This window comes from Nothoprocta perdicaria, unplaced genomic scaffold (genome assembly GCF_003342845.1).
Source record: "Nothoprocta perdicaria isolate Ctin4 unplaced genomic scaffold, notPer1 scaffold_350, whole genome shotgun sequence".
Taxonomy (NCBI): domain Eukaryota; kingdom Metazoa; phylum Chordata; class Aves; order Tinamiformes; family Tinamidae; genus Nothoprocta; species Nothoprocta perdicaria.
In genome coordinates, this window is record NW_020455589.1 from 207,905 (window position 1) to 233,925 (window position 26,021).

Sequence of the window (26,021 nt, forward strand, 5' to 3'; positions counted from 1 at the left end):
ACAAATGACTCCCTTTCTGCTTTCCTTTTCACTTTTTGGTTTGAGGCCAAAGCAAATCTCAACCATAAAATAAAACTTAAGTTTACATAAACTAATCTTATTTCTGCCGCCCTTCTCCCTGATCTCTTCACATGAAAAAGGTGCTTTACAATGAAACCACCATGCTTAAGGATAAAATAYGCATTTGCTTCATCTATTCATGCCCCCTGCTTTAGATTGCCACCTATGGCCGGGACACAGATAGCCAATAGTACACCAATAGGACTGGTTAGACGCACAGTAACTGACCAGTCCAGAGACAAAAGGCAAAAGAAGCAGAACTTTATAAGGATCTTGCATGGTTCCTTTCACCATTTTCTTTAAGGAGGAGGAAAACAAGCAAAATCTTACACCCGCTCCTTCAAACACCTTTGGTGTTTATCTTTCAATCCATGTGRTTCTCATTTTTCAAGCCCTTTTGGCAGGTGCCGCGGGTTGCTTGGGGATGCTTGGGTTTTTATTGCTCCCCTTCTTTCGGCTGTCCTGTAATTTTATTCTGAATGTCACCTCCAGCAAGACAGTGTTTACAAGCAAAGCAAGACATGCTCAAAAGGGCCTATTTAAGCCGCAGCACCAAGGTGCAGGAGCTGTTTACTACACGGCACCTTCTCTCCTACATATCTGAAATGCAAGCGTTGTGTAGAAAGCCCCGACTCCTCTGCACCAAATAGCAAGCACATCCCGGGCGCCCTGCTTCACAGGGCACCAAAGCTTTGACCGAGAGGAGGGTTGGCGGCCGATAAAGCACAGGGAAAGCGGGAAGGCAAATCCGGCACCGCTGAAAGCAGCCAACAACACGGACGCGTGCCGGGGAGCGGGTCCGAGGGGGAGCTGCCGAGCAGCCGGGGCCCGGCGCGCGCGAGCACGGTGCCCTGCCGCCGCGCTGCGGTCTCTGCAGGTACGGGAGGCCGCTCCTGACCCACTTTCCTCACCAATCTCCATTTAGCTCTACGCTAGTGATGCTCCTGGCATGACAATCAGATACTGCAGCCTGCAGTGCAGCTCGCTACAACGCACTCGCAGGCTCCTAGGAAATTCAGTGGAAAAGTACTGTAGCACCGGCRCCTAATTAAGCCCCAGTCATTTTCATAAACTTAAAGTCAAGCGCAGCAATAACAAAAAAGTGCTCCCAGGAGATTTAAAATATTTCTTTGTTAAAAAAAAAAATCTAGTAAATCTGCTAAGCATAAAATAAATCCAAAAGATCTTTGCTGCCCAAGGTCTGTTAAAGGAAAAAGCCATCAGAGCTAGTCCCTTTTCCCCAGGTTACCTAATGAATCTTACAACCTGCGCCACTTAGAATCTGTCACAAGTCCTCCCACCTTCACGTACTTCTCACTGGAGAAGGGCTCCACCACTTAATGGCCAGTAAAACTGAATTTAATCTCAGTACAGCTGTTCAAATTATTTTCCTACATGTGCTGGAACCAAATTCCTCCCTCAGACCACCACCACCCACAATTAACTTCAGCTTTTCCCTGMACAAACAGCAGGAGGAGGGAATTTGCTCCAGGACACTCACCATTATCCCAGGCAGCGCAGTGAGACTCCGCTARCTCCACAGTTAAGATCTGGCTTTAGGGATTATGCTGTGACCAAGTCACCAAGGTCAATGAGAGCCCCTCTGATCGGAAACAAGCAGCAACCAGCCCTTCTGCCATCCTCCACAGAGCTGTAACATTACAAGTGACCATCACCTGGACCTCAGTTTTCAGGACCACACRTTTCAGGACTGTAATGGGGCACAGCACCCATCCCCACTTCCTTCCTGGGCACCTTGGGTCWATGCAGCTTCCTGCAGCATTGGCAGGGCAGGCAGCTCTCCCAAGGTGGGCTCCTTGCCTTTCCAGGATTGAACACAAACATGACACACACAAGGGCCTCCCCTATCCTCTCTTTAGCAAGAATCTGGAGTTAATCACAATTGTTACACCAAAACATTCCAAACTATTCACTCCATAGTTAAAACCACAGAATTAAATACAAACCTGAAGCCAGTGGCAACAACTCAAAGAAACGAAAAAGCAGAGCTATAGCAACATCAAATAGTTCATCAGACACGGACACTTCAGGGCAAGGAACAAATGAGAGACATAGACTTTTCACAGGGCAGAAAGCAGGAGGAGCAGCATCACGGTGAGCGCTGCTGACAACCCATCAGCAGTTCCATCTTTTGCAGGAGCTTTCTTTATACACATGCAATGTGGCCAGTCTGGCTGGGGAGCAAGAAATATTATTAAAATTTTCTTGTAGCTTGGCACATGTCACGCAAACTGACAGTGGTTTTTATTTGTAACTATCATAATCACTCTCATTTACTGAWTCAACTCAAGATTCCCAAAAACGGACCCCAAAGTGCTTATGTAAAACCTCTGCAACAACTAGACTGATTATCCATTAAGTGAGGCAATGCCAGCCAACAGCAAGAGAAAACAAAATTAAACATCCATCAGAATGTGCAATTCAGCCAAATCTCATACCACAGGCACCTATAAATATATGAGTCATTAGAATAATGTACAAGGTAATTACATTTCATCACTCATTACCTTGACCCGCGGATGACCTCATCATYGGATGGAAGACGCAATCCAGACTCAGAGTTTTATGGCCGAGGAGCTCTGCAAGGAGCACAGCTTACATAAAGCAGAGCCCTTTAACTAGCAGCTGTGTGGGCACCGAATAAAATCCACACTTTAAATCTACTGTAGACTTTACCTGTTATCCTCCAATGGTCAGTGACAACCCAATAACCAGCAACCCACCTCCTGCACCGCAGTCCTCGCCTTGGGCTGGAAATACCCTCTTAACTTGCACTGCGCGCTTCACATTTAAGCCCAACACAAGCAGACAAAACTTGCACAGGGCTCCTGAGGGCGAGCGCAGCGAGGACACTTGTTTGCAAAAGACCTATCGGAACTCCCAGACACCCCAGAAGCAAAAAAGGTATTTAGAAGAAGTGAAATTTCTGGTCTCTTGGTTGCTACCTAGGCCACAAGCCTCAACAACCRAGCTGGGATTATAATGCTGCCTTGTGTATCAGTAAAGCAGAAGGTAGGAGCGTRTTCAGAGCAATTCCAGGTGGGAATCCCCTAGCCAGCTTTTTCCTTAGGATTAAATTTAACATCTTGCCTGACTTCAGTTTATCATGAGAAGCCACAGAGCACAAAACTAGATGTAGGTCTCAGCAGGTCACTTCTCTAACTTCATCTCAACTCAAGCAAAAGAAAAAAACACAGCTAAGTCTGGGAGTATATGCAGGAACCCCCCACAATTAGCATACAGGACACATAAGAAAACTTGCACTACACAGTTACAGAATAACCTATAAAATCTCTTTTTATGACTCGTTACTTTATGTCCTGGACCATAAAAGTTTACATCTTTTCAGGAGATGATAGAAACTTTTATTTGCTTTTCCTATATGAACTTGGATAYTGTTAATAACAGCATCAAAACACTCACTGAGCCTTGCCATGTTCTGGTTTCCTCTCAAGCATTTGTTGCTGCTGTTAATAAATAAATAGAAAGCTCTCTAGGAATCCAACACACTAATCCGAGTTGCTCCTGTTTGAACATCTGGCAGTAAAAGCAGAATGGGTTCTGGTTTACACAAAACCCTACATATACCCTGATAGATACCTGGCAAATCAAGGTAGTGCTTTAGAGGCTGTAAGATGCATTCATTAAACCGCTTCTTAGCCACATAGCATGGAGTCAGAGCAAGGGAGATAAAACAACACAAAAAGGAACGCCGGTTTCAATGGTTGCTTTCAGTATCGCTGTGTTCAGCAGGCTGGCTCCGGTGGTTCATTTGCAAATCCACATAGCCCCTGGAGTGGGATCTCAGACCGTTTAGCACCGTGGCCAACTCCCAGCTCTTGGCAGGAGGGCTCCTTCCCTGCATGAATCAGCAGGTGCCCATGAGCCAGCGACCCGCGAGGCAAGGAACCCACCCCACGAGCCCAAGGCACAGGCRTGCGCAGGCTCCCCAGCCTTCACACGCCGCCCCACAGGCGCTGCCGGCAGCACAGCCACGCACGCGCATCCCTCTCCACACGATCCCCGCGCTCCCGGCACCCAGCCAGCGCTTACATAATACAGAGCTTTATTTGCACCGTAAGAGTTTTTCACAAACAAAAGCATCACGCCCGTTATTCAGCGCTTCCCTCCCCAGGACACGGCGGGAGGGCTCCAGGTAGCGCACCCCTGCGGGCGGCTGCCCAGCGAGCTCCACGGGTGCTGCCTGATCACGCTCTGCAGTGAGACCAGGAAGACGCAAACAAGTTACACTGGAAGCAGCTTCTTGAAGCCTGCTCCAGAATTTGAACTGCTCTCCCTAATATGCGCAACATTCCTAAACATTCCATGGTAGCAAAACAGGTGACTGCTGCCCTAGTAACGTGGACTTGTTCACAAAAAACTCTGGCAAGTAAATCATGTGTTCAGGAATACATTGCAGAAAAGCATATACTAATAATTGCTCATTTTATTCTTTCTGTGTCCGTCTCCCTCTCGCTGATACACAAGAGATTGCAGTATTCTTACTGCACAGCATCGCTGTGCTAATATTAAGTAACGACAGATTTGCTGACCCAAAAATGTCTTTTTTAAAGAGGCAGGGGGACAGCTACTACAACTACAAATCCACTGCCCAAATCCAGGAATCAGCCATTTCTCCCACTGACCTCAAACAGAAACTGCTAGCAAAATTATAACCCGATCTGTGGGCTGCAGCTCAGCAGAACACCTGGCTCTGCACTGTTTCTTCCGTTTGAATTATGCTCAGGGCACTGCAAAGGTACCAAAATGTTAACCCTTTTCCTCAGATTAGTCAAAATCTACATCTTGGGGATACACATTCATGGTTTGAGGCTATTCATAAATGTACTATTCTTGCTTCTTGCAGCATTCATCTGTAGAGGGACTGAAGCTCATTGAATACATAACAGCCAAGTTATCAAACTGCAGCAATACAGTGGAGAGGGAAGCATTTCTTTTTTTTTTTTTTTTTTTTTAAATGTAAAATGCATTTTAGCATTATTAGTTACATATGGATGATCTATGTTTACACAGCTCAGAGCTGGATTTAAAGCCAATTTTAACAGCCAACTGTTTCAACGTGCTTGTAAACAAACATACAGCATTTCTTCATTAGCTGGAATTTGCTGCAGTCTGCCAGCCATCTGTACTGCCTTGCACGCTGCTCTCTGCTCAGAGCGCCACTATCCAGCACTGGGGATACAGTATTGCTCTCTTGGGAGACAACTTGACTACACTATAAATAGTTTAGTGACATAAACCCCTAGTTCTAACATGTGTCCTAACACCTGCATTCACAGGATGCACCAAGTTGTTATGTTTCTCGTCTGCTTTTGGTTCTCCAAAGGTTTAGGGGGATAAAGAAGAGATCTTGGCGCACTCAGAGGCGCAGAGCTAAAACTGCAGCTCCAGCACAACTTTATGCCACTTCTGCACCCTCCGAATCCCGGGATGCAAAGTCCAAACGCCCCAGCATAACCCTGGGAATATCTGCAATGCAGGCACCGCGGTGACTGCAGAGAGCAGAAGATCCAAGCTATCTTTAAACTACTAGTTTGGGTGCTAGCAGCCGTCACGCTGCTCCAGGAGGTGCAGGCTGAGCCTTGCCCTGGGGGGAGGCAGACACAGGGCAGAGCCAGGCCTGGCTCTGCGTGGCCCCTGGGGAGCCCCCAGAGCCCCCCAGCTGCTCTGCTGCTGCTGCAGCTCGGGCCCTTCCCCTTGGCAGGCTCCGCTGGGCACGGCAGCGCCTCGGTGCCGCGCTCCGGCTGCCCTGGGCCCGCAGCTCCCGCTGCTTCCAGACCTGAGCGCGCAGGGGATGCTGTCCTTAGAGGAACCCAAACCCAAAAACCCAAGTCCCCACTCAGGGGCTTGGAACCTTCCTCTGCCAGCCTCTCACTTATTCTTAGAAGAACTCAAGGTGCCTTAATCTTAAAACTTTACTGTCATTCCATTTTACAATTTCTAGCTGAGGACAGCGAGCAGGACTTAACTGGCAATCCAACCACACCAGTCAAAGCTTTGCCTCCTGATAAAAACACATAGCTAACACGCAGCTCAGCAGAAAAGTTTGGCAGCTTTCAAAAGAAAATYCTCTAGAGAAGCCTTTTTATAGCTRCAGCTTCTAATAACGCTGCCACAGGAGAGCTTGCACCTTCCCTGGCTTGTGGCTCCCTTTCTGGAACGCGAACGCCCACGGCCTCGTGCCCACATCATCTTCTGCAGCATTTGACGTGCTTCAAACCAGCGGAGTGACAGACCCAAGCACAAGCTGCCCRAGGAGCCCCAGCCCTGGCCTGCCTCTGCCCAGCTGTTTCCTTCCTCACAACATGAGAAAAATTAACCCATACCGGGTTAATTTTGCTCTGGGGCACATGAAACAAAGCAGTTCCTCCAGCTATTGCTTTTCCCTTCTGTATCTGATACTTAGCAGGCAGCAGATTTAAAGAGGGACTGGGGTGAAAGGAGACAATTCTACAGATATGCTCAGCTCTCTGTGTCAAAGAACAACTAAGGGCAACTGGGTATTCAAAATCTCCCACATCACATCTCAAAAAAGCAGGCTGGCCTAGAAGCTTCAAGCACATTTAACTCGAGAGCCCTCGACAACTTATAATGCATCGGCTATTTATCATAAAATTAGGTGTTTATTTTTGTACTTCACCTTGGAACAGCAATGAACGGCTGTTTTGTCCGCATGAGAAAAGTTTATCAATCTTACCAAGCATATCCGTTATGCCTGATATTGGAGTTTGCCTCAGGTACCTTATACAGACTGCAGACATATGCAGAGCTCGCTGCAAAACCTACCTGGTTCACATTTGCTTCAATGTGAAATCAGCCACCCGGATTTACCATTTCTGGGTAAGTAACCATCCATTTAAAAGCTTTCAGTTGTCTAGGGTAATTTCTAAGGGACTCATTTCTCCTTTGCTCATCTTCACAATTGCTACCCACGTTTCAGTGCACTACGGATACTTTCCCATGACATCCAAGCACCCAGCTCTCTGGCTGGAAAGCTCCCTGGAGGCCTGGGAGAAGCTGGAGAGCTCACAGACCTGCAGAAGGCTTCTCCTGAGCGCGAGGCTTCCTCGCGGTGAAGAGAGCTGGCAATTCTGCACTGTCTCACTCCGCTGGCTTCCTGCACAACAATTCAAATKAATAGGTATCCTGGGGAATAACCAGCCCCGCTGCAGGCTCATTTGGAAAGGTCTTTTTACATTGCCTTTGTCTTTGAAGAACATCAAATGTTTCCAACTATTTAAGTATCATCCTGAAATGGTGCCACTATTACAGTACCTACAAGAAGGGGGAAGGGAATGACAATAGCTGACACTTCAAGTGACAAAATAAAGATAAAGCTGCTACAGCTTTCTCTCTGTTCTCCCGAGTCCTGCTGGTGGATCTCTTGCATTGACTTACGCTGCAYACATCTCTGGAAAAAAGTATTTTCGTTTGTATTTGTGTAGTACGTAGCATGAGAAGACCCTGCATAGATCACACTAGCCACTGTGAGAATACAAGTAAATGAAGGAAGATTTATTTGGGATTGTTAGAAAAACTGGGGAAAACTTGAATTCCTCTGTTCAGTCCCAGTGATCTGCATCGTTTATTTGGACTCCTTACACTTGATCTTGTGACCTTCCACAGCACTATTTCTATTGCAGGCAAATTTTCATGCTCTCGCAGCACACGCGACGTGGCCRCAGCGCTGCTTTTATAAAGAAGGCACGAAGTCCCTTGTTGGTGTCTTGCAGACTTCAAACAAAAGCCAGAGCCTTGGGCACTGCTAAAGCTGGTTTTTAAACACAATTCCTTGTGAGGCCTTCAATTCCAACACAAAGTAAAAAGTAAAGGCATTAAGAGCATAAAAAAGAAATACGGGAGAAACAAAAGCAGTACTTTTAGCACAGTTATTTCTGGATAAAGCTGACTTAATGTGTCAAAAATAATACAGGTAATAAGACAAAAAAAAAAAAGAACTAGCTTTGAGTTTAAAGGTTCATATACATAAGTCTGAGAAAGACTAAAAATGAAGGGAACTTCTTCAGACAAGCAAAGATCCTTAAAAAGAACCGCAGACAGCATCCATGATTCTAGATGACTAATGCTGTAACTCAGAAGAAACACTCAAATAAAAATGATTCTCATGAATCARGACAGCCTCTTCCAAGAAACACTTTAATGATGATAAAGTCATATCGGTATCACCTCTAAACAACCTGACCTCCTTTTGGCTTTCTGATTTCCCTTGCAGAAAAATAAATAAATAAATAAATTTAATTCAGCATTGCAAATATTGGATTTTTGGTCTTCTGATGGAGACAGACCTCTTTTGGTACATAATTTTAGAAGCATATCTATCTGTCACGCAGATTGTACATCTATTACTACTCACAGGGAAACAAAGGGCACACAGAAGAGCCTAAAATTACAACAACTTTTATAAATTGAGGAAATTTCAGCACACACCAACATGACAGTTTTATATGATCAAAGAGCAATTTATGCTTGAGAACAGTACATAACTGGAGAAAGAGCAGAACAAGCTTCCAAAACCCAAATGACTGCTGAAGTATCAAGACCAAGGGCACCGCTTTTCAGCGTATTCTTTAACCTCACTGCATTTTCTCCTTTGCAAACTTCCAAGCATGGGGAGAGTAAGAACAAAAAAGATAACAGCTCATGCTAGTGCTTCTGGGTTAGAAGAAACCRCCACCACATGGAACCAAACCATGAAGCAGGTTTTTTGCAAGTTAATTGTCCCTGTTAATTGTTAACTTTTGCAAGTTAGYAGTCCTCCCATTCACAAGTTGGCACTGCAAAGCTTCTATCTCTCACTAAGACAATTGCCTTATTTTATCCAGGTAGGTGCTCTGAGGCTCTGACTCTATATGCRTTTTCTGCATGCATTTGGGTAAACATAAAATGTGGTTTACATCTGACGGGGCAGGGAAATCACGGTTTAAATCCCAGCTCTCTCACTGGTTGCCTTCCTAGCAAGAAGCATCCTGTCCACAAACTGAACTTGACTTCTGCTTAGTCCCTCCCATTTAAATAAAGCCGAAAACTCGCTCCCTTGTCAGTTGTCTCTATTACTGCACTGGATTGAAGCTTCATGGGTTTTAATTTCGAGCATGTGTGGAAAGAGTACTGGGGGATAGAAACAGGATCTTTGGATCATAGGACAGTTCAAACTGGAAGGGACCTAAGATATTAATCATGATAAAATATTATCTGCATACATCAAGTGCACCAAATACACATGTATTCTGCATGAAGAGTGAACACTTAAAGCTGTTCATGTAATGTTATCATACACATTAAGGTACTGAACACAACCTCACATGCTTCTATTATATTATGTTTCTATCCATGCTGAGACATATTTACATCAAACAAACAAAAAAGACAATTGTGAAAGCGGAAATAATCCCCAAACCATCAGCCTTTGTTGATGTGTCTGCATACTACTATCCAAACACTTTCATATTAAGTTTTAAACTTTTCCAGCACCTGCAACAGTAATGCCTTAATTATTGGACTTTGTCTAGAGGATGAAGCAACTGAAGAATTCTGGAGTCCTGCTATAATGATCTCCCATGAGCGGGCTTTTCAACTCCGACTTCTGTGAGGCARGTTCCCTTTTCCGCAAGTGTCTGCTCAGCACAGCCCACACCTTACACTTCCATTCCAGCATCACCAGCACTACTCAATAATAGAAGCAGTCTCCCCCAGTCTGAGGATGCGTGGGTTGCTTTCGGTCATCTTCTCCAGAATGAAGCCAATTCAGAACGCAGGACAAGCAGGCAAGTTTCCCACCTGAGTGGCAAATTACGAGATCACAGCAGTCAAACAGAAAGCTGGAATGGAAAATGTTGAGCTGCCCGTGCACACGCGACAGCAGCTGCAGCAACATTAAAATATACTAGTTAGGTTCATCATATTGCCATTAAAGTTCACTTTTCTCTAATGGGTTGTGTGTTATTATGCTGCAAACCTTCACAAGAATCAATGACACTTTCCAAGCATTAAAGGCACATTAACAAGACATAGGTCACGAGAAATTCAAACTTCAAGTACTTACTGAATCCCATAGATCAGAGAGACCAAATCAGTATTAAAGGAGGAAGAAGGTTACGCTGACTGAAATAAAGCTCTCTGAAATGATTAAATAATTTTTCAGACACTGTGATAACATATTCTAGTGGCTTAGATGTCACTGAAAGAGTCATTTAGACAAAATTTCAATTTTAGCCATTTATTGGAACGCTTAACCCCCTGGCACTATCCCAGAAAATTTCTTAAGTCCAATGCAGAAATTTTCACATCAGCCTGAGCAGTGACTAATAATGTTCTACCCCAAACCACATAAGTTGTAAACTGCGAGAAGACAGGCAGCAATTCTGCACCACCTTTTAAAGTAGTCCCCAGTCCTTTTGTGTTCTTCAATTACATCAAAAATCGACCTGGCAGCAAACCTCAACTCCTCTCACCAACTATTCCACTGAACAAGTTATTAGCCAATTCATTTGCTTATCCTTAAGCAAACAAAACCAGGATGCTTATTCTTGCTCATAAGCAAATATTTAGTTCTGTAAAAACATTCATACTGAGCCAAAATCTGTTACACTTAATCATCATCTTTAGCTTTACCTGCCTTCTCAAATCAATACCAATCAAGCGCACTCTGCAAAGCTGAATGCAAAACTGGGTGTTTGATCAAATGACAGCCAGAACACTTATCCAAAAGCATTTTTTAAAAAGTGTTATCTAAAGCTAAATTAGAAGTTAGCTTAAAAGCCATCASAATTCAGAGACAATATAAGACTGCAATCTTTCTCTTTGATTCAGGCATTGAGACTTCAAGTTATAGGTTTAAGTTTTTCTTTCTTCTTACAGATACGCTTTTGAGGTTTGCTTGTTTTAGTTTTTAATAGAAGCAGAAGCTCACATATCCATAAGAATAAGGGGTCTGAACCATTAACAAATATGACTTTCCAGAATGGCCTGCCTCAGCACACGCACTCAGGCTCTCACAGGTGATCACCTGTGAGTACCCCAGATGACCGATATCCTCATAGTCCCATCAAGTTGACCCAGCAGCTCCTCTGCATTTCAGTCTCCAGTTAGGACTACTACACATTTGCACTGCCTGCAAACTGATATCAAAGAAATTCACAAGGAGTTTTAACAGAAAAGGATGCTTGTGAAAGGTTTTTTTCTGCATCCCTCTTATTCTGCTCTGCTCATGAGGGACCTAGGGCTTGTTGCTTGCATGTGTTTTTACCTTTGGCTGTCAGGGTGCTTTGAGCTAGACTGCTGCAGTCCCAAGGCAGCTCAGGCTCCCCTGTGGTGGGACACGGCCCGGTGCCACAAGCGAGATGTGCTTGTGCTCACTGCCCACCTGGCTAATGAATTGCTTKTGCACAGTCACCTAGAACTGCTGGTGCAGCCTTTCTGCTCTCCTAGGTCCACACAGCTCTCAGAGTATATCGTCCTCCTTCTAAGCTATAGGGGTGTTCAGTTCTACCTGCATCCCCCCCGCAGTTAAGACAGGCTTTTACAAAGCAATTTGCAAAGGACCAAAGGAGAACATTTGGGGACTTTCCTACACACAATTGAGCTTATGCTATGAGGAAGAGGTGTCGAAAACATCTTATAACCACTTGAAGCCTTCCGATCACTTCAGTGCCTCTCGCAGCACARTCTGCTCCTGAGGAGAAGGGAATGTGCTGCATTGGCAGCGGATGGAAAAGCTTAGTTAAACATCAGGGTGCTTTGCTGCAAAACTCAGCTGAAAAACTTGACACAGATCCAGGGGAAATAAAACCCTASTGCATCTCACCTTGAGGCATTAGCTTCAGCTGGAAAAAAAGGGGGAATACAAAGAAAAACATGAGGAGAGCCCTTCAAATTTCTGTCACATGGAAGACTTTTCTTTTCTTGCCAAAAGCAGTGCAAAAGCAAGAGGCTGGACAGCATACRGAAAGCGTGTCCTTGAGATGGTGACTGACAGGCCCCAGCTCTATCCCCACACAAGGTCCACAGAGACTGTAGACTTGAAAGGTTAAGTGCTAAGTTTGCKCAAAGTCTTTGCTCTGAAAAATACTTAAGTATCAAACACTTGTGACTCAATACACTAAAGSAGGTAACAAAGCTGCAACCACCATCCTCCTCCCTCGGGCGCTGTGCAGGGGCAGACGGCGCCGCGGGCTCCTTCCCGTGCACGGGGCACTCCGGCTTCCTGGCAGCCCCTCCACAGGGCAGGTCTAGGCAAGGATGAGTCTCTTGGGCAAGAGGAAGCAGTGGGGGAAACCACAGAGACAAAGCACGTCCCCAGGAAGCTCCAGCTGAAGCCAGTGCAAAGATGATGGTCCTGCAGAAATCCTCCATACGGGATCACAAGCGGGAACAAATGATCTGAGCTGCTGAGGTGCAACTCGGATGAATACATGACAGCTATGGGGATTCTTACACAGCTTCTCTAAAATCAACATACTATCCTTCAGTTACACCTAGCTATATACAAATTGCATGTAACAAATGTCTAATGCACACAAATACAGAGCATTACTTTTGTCCTTTGCTGTGAATTAAGAACTCCTGAATGAATGACTTGAAAATAGCCTCATTAGAGAGCAAATCTAGAGTTTGCAGATTTACTTTTGCTAGCTCAAACATACAGCTAATTTAGCAGCACGGTTCCAATTGTCTCAGTATTTCCAATTCATTTTTTTTCCCTGAATATCAGCCAACATATATAGTATTGAGGCTAAAAAAAAGAAAATAAGCCAAGAAAGGAAGATGGAATCCAAGAGTGAGTTATTTACTATTTTATACACTGTACTCAACAAGCGTGTAAGCACATAGCACAAACATCACAGTGAATGCCATTTATCTGATATGAGTTATTAGATTTCAGAGTTTGCTCCCACTTCCTCAAAGAGCATCCCAGTTATTGCATGTTCAGCCCAGTAGCTGAACTCAAAAGAAAACAGCAAAGTGTTTCTCTCTCACTGGACTGAGAGGCAAAGCGCAGGCAGCCTCACTGCATGTGAGGAGGTTTTTCCTCAGTTGTGTTTTCTGCTGCCAAAAATATAATAAGCAACAATATAATTTGGAATCCCCTTGGAAATAAAGGTATCTAACAGAAGCTGTCAGTAAGTGAAGGAGGAAGAAGGAAGTGCAGGCAAAGAAGGTGTAAAGAGCAACCTGAAACGTATGTCTGAACCGAGCAGTGGTACCTCAGCAGTCCCTCAAGCACTTAGCATTACTAAATTTGAGGTCCTCCAATAAAATAATTTTATTATGATTATCTCTGGCATGGCAAGCTAAGCATGAACGCAACATAAGAGAACAGAAGCTCTTCTCTCGGTGGCTTTCTGCCAGTTTGGCTGCAGAACGAGGCCTGCCTCGTCGTCTCTCAAGAACCTGGACGTGATCAGCCTTAGTGTGGCCCTGAAGCCATCTGACCACCAGATAACTATAAATATCTTTAGGTACCCCCAGAAGAGTGAAGGGGGGTGCTGCACTGCCCTCATTTGCTGGGGAGAAGATGGGGGCAGGACACAGATGATCTCTTATTAAAGATAAACATTACATCGACGTCATATCTTGTTTTCTATTTCTGGACAGCTTTTCAACTCAATTAAAACAATCCTATCTTAAGATGACTAAATAGCATTCACTGAAATTCATAAATACTATCTTAATCTTTTTCGGTTAAAAAAGAAAAGCACATTTTGCTGCTGTTGTCAGAGTCATCTACTTAGAGGGTTTTCCCAGAAGTAACAGCTAGATGAGAATTACAAAAAATGCAGTGGTTTCTATTCCACTTCCTGTTATCTACTCACGTTTTGAAAAATTCTTAAAATTTTTAAGTCATGAAGTCATGAAGATTTTTTGATAATAAGCAAATTGTCTATTCATTTATAAATATACAGATATTTTCTCCAAAAATAGTTGCTCCTCTTGAATTTTAACTGCTTTATAACTGGAAAGAATACATCTTTAAGAAAAATCAGRATATACTTATCTAGTAACGGTTAAACTTTAAAAAAGGATCAGAGGCAGTTAAAAAGTGGCTATTTAATACTTAGCAATCTAACACTTCAGCACACAAATGTTATGCCAAACAATGCTCTGGAAAAATAAGCACAGAATAAGAATTCCCCACTGTCTCCCCAAACACTTGTTCCCAGGAAAGGGGYCATTTGTGGTAGCTCCCTGACTGAGAAGGGAATGGGAGAAGCAAAAGGGACCTTTGCTGCAAACAGCAAAGCTTCGGAGGTGGCATTTTCAGCGTGGTGCCTCTGAGGATGCTAACAATTCCTTCCTCCTTGATAATGAAATAGACATTTTTCCTTAGAACATTTTTATTTGGCTTTTCTTTGATAAATAATCMTGCAGAGCATCAGCAAGAGGATCACAGGGCTCAGCTATCTTGGCCAATATCTGATTACATGCCACATACACCCAATTTAGTGAGCCCTCTGCAATCAACTGCCAGGCAACTAAGAATAACCCCTTAGGCAAGTTTTAAAATAGGAGACAGTTTAGCACTTTTATCCTTACAGAATTAGATGCCTCATTTTTCCTTCCTTTCCTCCCTCCTCCAGCTCTCACAAACATTTTCATTGACTGTTTGCTGGGCAAACGTCTGGTGACAGCACCTGGGAGACAACGTATAAACCACACACGGAGTTCAGGCCCAGGTGAGGCTGTAGCCACGTGGCGACAGCAATTTGAAAGGACCAACACGGAGCAGYGTTGGAACCACTGGGGTCTGACCCATCTCAACCATCCCCGGCATCACTGGGCCCATGCACAGCTGCAGAGCACACAGCAGGGAGCAGCTCTTCAAAAGCAACATTCGCTCRGTGCAGCAGAAGCAAATGGAAACATCTGCATCATATTTTTATACCAGTAGATTTCTTGAYCTCAGGTTCCAGGGTGAGGCTGAGCAGCCAAGTAAAACAGATGATTAATCTGACCCCAGATCATCATTTTTACATTATTTTTCCATCCATGAAAGGAAGAGTGGATGAGAGTCCCTTACAGAGAATGCTGTAATTGATAGATCTGTTCCAGTTCACTATAGTTGCTATTGATTTTCTCTCATTTTAGCCTGCATTGATTTGTTAAATCCCTTCTTCTTAACAGTTCTAAYGACAAACGGAGAATGAAAAACTGGCATGTTGAGGCTTTTCCTCCAACCTCTTGCTTCAAACCATAATTCCATGTAGTTTGGGAACTCATCCATGCAAGTACTCTGGGTTGACCCTGACTCATACTGGGACACACTTCATAGGGAAATCGTGGTTGAGGCTCGGCATGGATCCMCATGGCAGCTGGGAGAGCTTTCATGAAGCATGACAGGATTTCTGCCCTTAGAGGAGCCACCTCCCAAGGTTGCTGCTCAGACAGGCTTTGTCTGAGCAATTTTTTCAAGCAAGTTTACAGCACTACACAATAAAAGGCTATTGCAGGACTCCACTGGAGCATCCAGGATCCAGGCYGCCCTACTGACTAGTTCCTTACTAGAAACCTCAGAAAAAATATCCTACGAACAAATCCCAGCCCAAGGAAAGTTCTCAGATCCCTGTCAAAGGCAAGAAGTCTAAAAGACCCCATAGGGACTTCTTCAAATTCTACTTTTTCCCCCCCACACTCTGTGAGGGCTATAGAGTGTCAAACAGCAAAGTCCCAATTCAGACAGACTTCTTTAAGAAAAAGCATTTCACTCTCTTGTAAATACCCATTACAATCCAACCATAATATGAAAAAGGGTTCATGATACATCCACATTGTCTAAAATATCAGATGAACTGTAAAATTGCCCAAAGCTGCTAAATACATCAGTGGCAGCAGTGTGGCTATAAGCCCTGCTTTTGCTTTCTCCCTAAATTCACACAATCCATGCACAGGTTTCCTGCCCTTCTCCAAGGCACGTTAGAGCTGTAGGATCACCCAGGGCCTCCTAAAAGCCAGCCATCGAGCTGTGTGTGCAGGAACCACACGAGCTGTCTGCACCTTGCTGCTCCAGAGCACTGGCCAAGAAGCTCCACCACCCCTACAACCACTGCTCGTAGGCTGCAGTGACAAGAGCCCAGTTGTCCTCCTAAGCTGCAGACAGCAGCCGCTGCTTGCCTTGCCAGTAGGACCTCGCAAGCCCCCAAAGCCTCAGCAGAAGAGCAGGCCTTGCCTCTTGCTCCACTGCCACCTTTCCTGCTGAAGGATCCCCAGCTGGAGAGATCAGGGAGCTTACACAGACATTTAGTGGAAGCCACGCATGATAACTGCAATGTAGCACAACCCAGCGCAACGTCACCTACCTGCAGCACCAAGACATCAGCAACACTCCCTTCACTCGTACCACAAACAAGAGAGCCTAAGGAACAGAGGGCTGGGAGCAACATGGGACTTGGATCCCAGCTTTGCAGCTGAATTAYTGAGTCACCTGAACCCATTTCACTTCTTTATGTCTGCTCCCACCTGCTACTCATCTTCCTGATTGGCTTCAATCACTAAGGTCCACTTCTTAGAACCTTTCCAGGGCCCCATCTGTCTTTTATTTAGGACTTTTAAGGCAAGCTAGGAAATCACAGGCACAGGGAAGACATTAACTCAAACATTATTTTTCATACTACACCTTTTCTGAACTATATTTTTGACTTAGTAAGAGTTATTGAGCTTGGAAGGAAAGGAAAAATAAAGAGACTTTTTTTTGCACTGTATCTTCTTCCCAAGCACCCAAAGATTTTTAATGGGCTTAGTGCTTCAGTTAACATGCATAYGTTCCCAAACACTGAGCAGTAAAGATCTGCTAGCTCATCCAAAGGGAACAGGAACCAACAGTTCCAGAGGAGCTTTTGAGTGGTCTCTACACACAATGTGATAGCAATTTCAGCACACAGAAGGAAGACCCTCCCCTCTCTTGGGGAAGAAATAAGATAGGCCATAAGTACAGAGACAACAGGGAGCACGGAAGATGATTTGAGGGAGAGTCCAGTAGAACTTAACTGGATTTTAACATCAGTGCTTTGTGCGCCTTTTGTCCTCAGGTCCCTAACTCTTGAGATCAGTTTCTCCACTTTAGTTTTTAACAATATCAACACAAGTGCAGAAGAAATCAGCAGACCACAACTTGGCCCCAAGTTCAATTCAATCATTTAAAATAGACAGGCTAGACCATTTTAAATAGATAGACAGGCTGTGGATAAGGATTATATTAATTTTAAGTCTCATTTGTTAGATCAACTCTCTGTATTAAAACACAAATCAAAGTTGTCAATCTGTGGTAAACACAGAAAAGAATTCACCTTCTCCACATCCATTTTAAATTCAGTTTCCAAGTTGACAATAAATGGAAAAAGGATAGTTTGTGGTAGAGAAAAACAGCTAAGACATCTATTCCACATAGCCTACATATTGCCATATAAAGAGCAATTTTAGCAAGGTTAAAAAGAAAAAAGTTAACTCCAGCTTTATTTTGTAACCTTGAGGTGAAGCAATTCAGGCTCTTGTCATCTGCTTTTTCCTTTCCTCATCAGTACAGCTCCTCTCAGGGTAAAAACAATGCTTACTCTTGATCACGCCCTTCCTAAATCATCTTCATGCTGCTAGCCCCGTGAAGAACAATGCCTGCTCTGGAGCACTGCCATTGCTGATCACTCAAACCAGGCCTTGCCTAGGTCTGCAAGGMAGAGCAGCACTGAGGGCAGCAGAATGAAGATGAGATTGTTTTTGCCCTTCCTTTTCACRGAATTTATCCGATTGCATCCCTTTCATTTGCCTTCACGGATGATTTGTCCTGCCAAGTGCAYGTTCCTCCAGGCAAAAGCTAGGGCTGCCTTGTGTTGGCTTTGTGTTGCACCAGAAACAACTGCGTACTGCAGGCATTGCCCAAAGCACAAATGAGAAACAGGATGAAACGGATGTAGTTGTGGTGGTTTTTGCCCATATCCAATGACAAAAAGATGAACACCAAACTAAAGAGGGCGGGAGCAGCTTGGAACTCATTGGCATCAACACTGTGTTTAGATAGCCTGAGAGAAAAGTTGCTGCATTGCTACATTTTCATTGTTTGTCTGCAAGAGGAAGGCCCCTGGTTAAATAGTTACAGAGGGCGCCAGATAGAAGTAGCACAGCAGTGGGGCAGGGTCTCACCTGGTCTGCTGCACCCAGTTCCTGAGCACAGTGTTGGCTGARGGCATCCAGCATCTTCAGCTAACGGGAACTCTGCTTATACCCAGCAACAAATCAGGTTCTGAACGCAAGAGCCTTTTACAAATTTGAAATAATGTAAGCGCTGGAGTTCATGTGATTCAAAGAAAGGCAGTGAGGGCTCTTACTGCAGCATTTAGAAAAGTTCTGTTAGGAAACTCTTCTGATTATCTTAATGCACTCAAAAAAATTGTGGGGAAAAAAAAAATGTCCTTCCTTACCCGAGATGCTCCATCAAGGCAAGGCACTGAGGTAGGGATGTTGCATAACGGCTCCGAAGGTTGTTCAGATGCTCCGCACGCCTCCTGTCCATCGGGAGCCACCACACGCCTTCCAAGCTGCCCATAGTCTGCTCTGCCCCAGGTGAATACTCTGCCAGWTTCTCAACACAAAACATATTTCAAAATTATTTATTCATCAGGGCCCTGGAACATCTGGCTAAAARCTCAGAACTAGAACAAATCATAATTTAATGTATTTACTTCTTGGGCCATAATTTAAAAAAACTCTTAAAACTAAAAACCTATTATGATACACTTCTACTCTGTTACTCAAACTCCATTTTTTCATCTTTGGGGCAGCTTGGGCTATAAGTGAAACCGCCTCAGGAAAGCTGGATGATGTTTTGCATACAATGCTTGCTTCAGTTGTACAAAAAGCATTTTTAGCTAACAAAAGCTCACACAAATGAGTTTATTCTGAAGCCTGTAAGATTCTTCTTGCTTCCAAATATCTGCTATAGAGACATCTATGTTGTGTCCTATATTTAGCATCAAGTTTGAATTTTCCTTATAGGAGATACCTTCTGTCACAACCTCTGTTAACAGAGAAATGGTTCTCTGGACAGCAACTGGTTAGTCAGGAGCACAACCACAGTTGTCATTAAACATTGGAAACAACTGATTTGTTCTCACAGGAATCACACATTGGCCAAGAAAAGGTTATTGAGAAGCAACATCTCTCATTCCAGTCAAGAAAACCTGAAGTGACCTTGAATTACATACATACTTAAGCTGAGCCTCCAACTCCTCTCTAGACCTGAACTCAAGCAAGTCCTCAAGTCAGTCACAGGCTAAAAAGTCATTTTTTTCCACAATTCTATTTCAATCCAGCACCTAAGCTCAAACACACACACGCTTCTCTCCTCATCAGTCAGTACAGACACACGTCACAGACTGTCCAGGGAAGACACCCAGGGCTTGKCTTAACATGTGCTGTAAAACAGACAGGTTTGGAAACCTCAACACCTCMTTTTCCCCCTTTTTAAAAATATTTTTAATATATAAAAAGTATATGCATCTTCCATAGAAATCTGCTAACAGTTTTTCATTCAGACCTTTACCGCATTTCCTCAGTTTCATTCTCAGTTCACCGATAATGCTTCCCTGAAATAATTAAGTGATAAAATTAGTTGCCCTCTCCTTTCAAGGGCACAGAGATTTTCCTCCTTTGGAGCTTCCTGGCACTTCAGGGAAAAGAAGAGGCCAGTCACATACTACTTGAGATACAAGAGGTGTCTTTCAGTACAGCAGTTTCATTTGGTTAGGTTAAAATCATTAAAACAACTTTATTAAGTAAATTGCCAGCTGAGATGAAGAAAACAGTTTGCAATTGCATTTAAAAAATGAGCGTATTTAGCTTATGCTTCGGATAGACCTCTGCTAAAAACACTGTAGCTGCATAARTGTGGCAAAAAAGCTCCTGCATCAGTATGTAGTAACAAATTAAAATGAAAGTTTCACCTCAGGACCTCTGTATGAGACCAACTCACTGCTCCTATTCAGAACCACATCAACAGACTAAAAAAGGATGGGCAGACAGCTCTACTTTCTATCAGCTACAGCAATAGAAGCTGAATTTTATGGACTTTGAAGCCAGAAAGAAGATCTGTATCACCTAGCYACATCATCAATATATCTCAGGCTCTCAAATTCTGCCCAGGCATTGCTGCACGAATGCCAAGGACTGCAGCTGAATATTCATTTCCACTTTCAGGAGCCAAAGGCATGGGCTGCAACAGGCAAAAACATCGGCAACCCAGAAGGCCTTGGAACAGGTTGAACACAAAGACACCAGGATGTTCAGCTACAACTAAGGGCCTTCCATCTGCAGGTTCTGTTCTCTCTCTGGGCAGACCCAGAACCACCTACACATGCAGAGCCAMCAAGAACCTCCACATGAGCCACCCACAGTGCAGGGCTGCTTACAAACACAAACCAGTTGTCACAAACTCACTTTTTTGTTCCCACTACAAGGGAAACAAGCTTAGAGCAGCAACTGATCGGCAAACATGAAGAACATCCATTCAGAAGAGTAAAAATCAGATGAACTAATTTTGGCTTTCAAGAACAAATCTGTTGAAGCCTCAAGATTAGGTAAGGAGCCAACTAGCTCAGGTCTCATAACAGGTACTCCAGTTAGAGAGAATCCAGGTCCCAGAGCTGCTGCTGCTGCTGTTGGGGAGCATCCCCGCCCCTGCACTCAGCCTCCTGCTCATTCTCCAACCATTCCTTCTTTTCAGCACAATACATCTGTTATGGGATCCTTGGGAAAAGTAACTTTTTTTTTCCTATTGTCTTCTGTAAGAGATCCTAACCGGAGATATCTAGAAGAATCTTTCTAAAACACTCATYATATTTCAGCACTCCAACAAACTCTCATTCTGAAGTGGAAATTTCAGGCTAAGGCAACACCAATACATGGAAAATTCCAGCCAAAAAGGTTAAAATCTTGTCAAAATCCTGAGCAAAAAAAAGACACTGAATTATGACAGAAAGTGCTAAGCAATTGTAATGAAATGTATTGCTCCTGTGCCACTTATAATATAGATGGTATTTTAAAACCTTCTAAAAATATTTGAGAAAAAGACATTAGTCATATGGAGTAAGGAGGTTGCAGGACGAATTACTTAAGAACGAAGGGTGATATAACAAGGAGTTTTGGTCTAATATTAGAAGAGAACAGTTTTTAATTAGAAGTCAGGAAAACATATACAGTGATGAGTCAACTGGACAGAGAATACATCAACCATGGAAGTGGCAGGGGCATCAGAAAATGAGGAATTTCATACCAGACTCYATGCAGTAAAAGGGCATAAAAGGCAGGAGCTGTTTCTACAAATTSGGAGCAAGAAAAAAGCATAAAACATTGGAAAGCTTTTCCAGTTCTCTGAAGATACTAACGATGCTTAGCAAGACCTTGGGCTTCCCATGTTCCAAGCAGGACTGCCCCAGTTCACCCACTGCTCAGCTGAGCACCCGCGTTGTCCGACCCAACTTCATCACGGGTGTCCGTTTGAGCACCAGGCAAACGCTCCAGCAGGCAGGGCCACGGCTCTGCTGCCGTGCGGCAACGAGCAGAGGCAGATACAGCTCCTGCACTTGCTGTCGGTGCAGGTAAGCAGGCTCTTCCAAGAGCTCACAGAGCAGAAGATTAAAACAGAAAAAGTTTCCAGCGTCCCCCTAAACACAAACATGTATATATAGCAGRTAACAGTATGCTACATTCTACAAGGTCACCCAGACCTAGGGGCGGTTTCCTCCTGCTCTTTGAAGTACCAAGAGAGCCGTGCACATCAGCACAGAGAGAGCAGCCAGTCGCCTCACGCGCAGCACCCGAGCCCCCCAGGACCTGCACGGCAGGCTGCCCTCGCTCGCCCCAGTGCCTGGGGCGCCACCCCGGCAGTCCCGCATCAGAAAGGCTCCTCTGCCTGTGCTCCCAACCTTCCTCCTGGCCTAATGCGACTAGGAAGCACAGCCAGCTGAGAATGGCCTCAAGATTAGAAAAACCGGTCTCAAAATTACAAAATTAGAGCTGTGAACTGCAGATTTTGCAAGTCTAGCAACGCTACATTAAGCACTTCCCGTTTGCTTCCTGACTGCAGCTTTTACTGTGCTGCTTTATGCTGTTACTGAGGATGTACAGCATGTTATTTTATCCCTTTTTAGCACTTTCTCATCCATCTGCTGAGCCATATAAATATTTAGAGACAATTATCAATGAAATATCCATCTTGGCCTTAAAAATAGGTCTGTTTCACTGTTAAACAACAGGTATATAGGGGCAAAGCAATTTACCTACTTTCACATAGATTCAGCTTCATCTTTATACCATTTTTCCTGCTCTAAGATAATATCCTGATTGCACTGGTTTTATCTCCTTGAAGCATCTATTCAATATCCAAACATGCTTTGAACTACACTTTCATAAATACTAGATGAAAGAGTTCATCTGGGTTATCTTAATTCATGGCTGCATTAACAATTACTTTGCAAATGAGCTCTGGATATTCACAGTGAATGCTTAATCTTATTCAAAACTGAATTAGGAAGAAAATCCCTAAGGCCTCCCCTTTCACATGAAAATTCACAGGTGCACACATTAAAAATTGGTATTTACAGACCACTTGCCCTTCTCCTCTGTCCAGCATAGCGCAAACCAGTACCTTTCTCACCAGGAAAAAAGGCAACGAGACACCCTTCTAAAAACACCTCCCCTGATCCAGGTTGGCTGAAGACCATTTTAATCAAGCATTACAGGAATCTGATGGGCATCACCAATACCTCTGCAGTAGCTATGGATTTGTCAACTGGGATTCCTACATGCTTCAAGGAAACCTAGAATTTCTGCTATTCTGAGCTACACTGGAAGTCTACAAATGGGCAAAGAAGTTTATGAACAGGACACACCAAACAGGCACCTAAAGCATCTCACACCGCTAGTATTCGTGTCTCATGCTAGGAACAAGTGGCTTCCCACTGTGATCCATCTCTACTGCTTCAAAAGGGAACAAAAACAGAGGAGAACAAAAGGAAAAGGGGGGAAAAAAAATCAGTTCAGGAGTCAAATGCACACCGTGAAAATTTCAGCCAGACAAGAGGAAGTCCATCGTGCATTGTTAATGTAAACAGACATGCTATAGGGAAGGTTATCCAGTCTCCTTTCAGAAATTTCCAAAAATAAAAAATTACATGTATCCCAAGACTTGCGTGACAATGCAATCTAATGGAAAATGCTCAGTAAGATAAGTAAAGCAATTAGGATGAAGGACCGTCTCCAAGAAAAGATGCTGAGACTACAAGAGCTTTTAGAATAGATAAAATCTTTAGGGTACAGACTGAGAACTCCTTAGRTAACAGTTCACGCCAAGGCTGCCTGAGAAACTTGGGGCAGGACTGGCTGTTTTCAGTCCAGACCACCTCCTGCCTGGTACAGGAAACACCCATGGTGAAGAGGAAGGTAAGCTCCTCTTTTCACCTGGCTGAAAAATGACCTAAGAAAAGGGAGCTTGGCAACAACAACAAGTGCAAGAGGCAGTACTACATTAAGCCAAGTTAATATTCTGTATGGTAGGATAGAGATAGCATGTCATGTGAAGCTGCAAGTTAAGTTTATCATGCACTTCACCTATATATCCATTTCTAACAGGAATGTCAACATCACTTAACATGCGAACAGCTTGGAATTTCATTCATTAAAAAAAAAAATCATTTTTGCTTCCATAGTTCACCAAGTTTTGCCACAAGAAGGGTAATGTTTAGTTACCAGGATTATTCAAACACTTCATTGCAAGCATCGCTGCTTTGAAAGACTGGGCAAAAATGTGTTGGGACTAAAACAAATTCAAAGCCTCTCCAGATACTCTGGCAGCCCTGCCTATGTATTTCAGTTATAAAGGGGAGGAGGGTTGATTTATTTTAGAAGACAACTGGAAAACTGAAATGTCATATGAAGCTTTATGTGAATAAAACGAAGAAAATCAAAGTCTGAKAAATTTAATGTTTGTACAGTTGTGTTTATACTGCTGATAACGAAGAGATATATGGCCTTGGCCCCCCAAAAAAGGATTTCTGCCTTCTATTACCACATAAAGTGCATACAATCAAACAAAGCTGAGCGGGAAGAGTGTTAAACCACCTATCACACTTAGTATTCATCCTGCAAGATGAGAAAATTCCCTTCTYATTTCTCTCCACTCATGATTAGAGAGTCATGCCTGCCTCACCAGCTGTGCCTCTGGCTCATTTTAAATTCAAACTACGATACATATCTCCCTTTTAGACTTTTAATAGCAATGCCTTAAAATGCAGATTGCTGCCTAAATTTAGTTACATGATTAAAAACAAATCTAACTCATCTCTACCCAGCAAACAGAACTGCAGCATTCAAGGTTCAATAGAGGGCTCAAGTCCTCATCTAAAACCAAAGTCCTAACAAAAAAAGCATAGAAGAAAAAGACAAATCAAAGCACAATTTGGCGATGCCTCTAGAAAAGCAAGGATGCATAAAACATTAACCAGCTATGGAAAACTATCTGCAAATGTATCATAGTACAGTATAGGGTTTTGTTCTGTACTCCTGCAAATAAATTGAACCCTCTGCTACTAGAGCAGAACGAGTCATGTGCTTTTACTGCCACGCTGTATTTATACCTGTGTGCCCCTCTGCACCACTTGCTTCCACACAGGCCTCCCTACGCTGGCATCTCCCCTGCTGCTGCAGTCCAGCACCTCTCCTGATAACGTTCACCAGAACATTAATATTAAAGACTTAGGGAATAATTACTAAATATCATCTTGAAAATGCAACACCACTGAACTATTGCAACAAAGTAATGCTTTTATTCACAGTGATTTTCTGTGATTTTCTTGCATCTTATTTCCTATTTCTTGTCTGTAACTGGACTGCTCAGACAATTCTTTCCTCAGACGCAAGGCCTAGGTCTTATTCCATTAGGCTTATCACAGTACGGTGCTACAGAAATAATCTTATGCAGAGATTCAGAAAGGCACGTTAAGTATATCTATGTTTTCTAGATTAACTTGGAAGCAGCATTACCTGTGTCCCAACTTGGCAAGCATTTGTGAATCTGCAAGCGAGCACTCACATTCCCCAGCTGCAGAGAACACAAGTGATCCTGTTCATTTCAATTTCTCATCACCTTCTGAGACTAAGAGAGAACAGGCACCTGTCTAAAAGAGATAAACAAAGGGAAGGTAATTAAGTTTCTGAAGCTAATATTTACCTTGTCAAAGGACTTGAGGGCACACTGTGGACAGACAGATGTAGAAACAACAGAAGAAATACCCTGTGAAATGAGAATCTACAGAAGAACTGAGTTTGCCTGTCCTCTTGCCCACAAGACGCATTCTTAAGAGCAAACATATTCAGAGATCTTTTGGACAGAGATTTCACTAGATAACAAGCCTCAAACATCAGTAATTCTGAAGAATAAGCCCCAGGCATGATGTCTAAAGAAAAACAACATAAAGAAAGAGCACATTAGATGGCCAGTTCTGGGACTTGCTAAGCAGTTTTAATTTTCTCAGCCGTTCCCAGAAGCAGTTAAGAGAGATGTATATCCTACGGGAATTCAACCATAACTATAGTTCATTCTTAAAGAGTAAAGTACCAGGAAAAGGACAACGTCATGAAAACAAAAACAGCACCTTCGGGGCCTCCCAGGAGACTGCCCTGCTTTTTTGGACAGGGCCAGCACCATAAGGAGAGCAACCACACGCCACCACGGGGAGCTGCTCGCCTCGGTGAAGGAGCAGCCACATCCGCAGCAGTCTCACTGACCCGAGCAACAAGACAGGCCAGAGGATGGGAAGGAGAGCTCACATCTAGGGCATGAATAATTAGCAAGAACATGACGGACTTGGTTGAGAATATCCCCATTTCTCCCGGCTCCCGAGAGATGTTAGGAGTTTAAG

The 26,021-nt window shown here is 43.6% G+C and overlaps 1 protein-coding gene across 1 annotated transcript in view; it reads right to left on the reverse strand.

The window, feature by feature from the left end:
* Positions 1-26,021, reverse strand: part of SERGEF (secretion regulating guanine nucleotide exchange factor) — a gene marked incomplete at its 3' end in the record, with an annotated part of 103,344 nt that overhangs the window by 59,565 nt on the left and 17,758 nt on the right. The window contains exon 9 of the mRNA XM_026044160.1: positions 18,528-18,688. Coding sequence (XP_025899945.1) covers positions 18,528-18,688 — 161 coding nt within the window. The remainder of the gene's footprint in view (positions 1-18,527; positions 18,689-26,021) is intronic.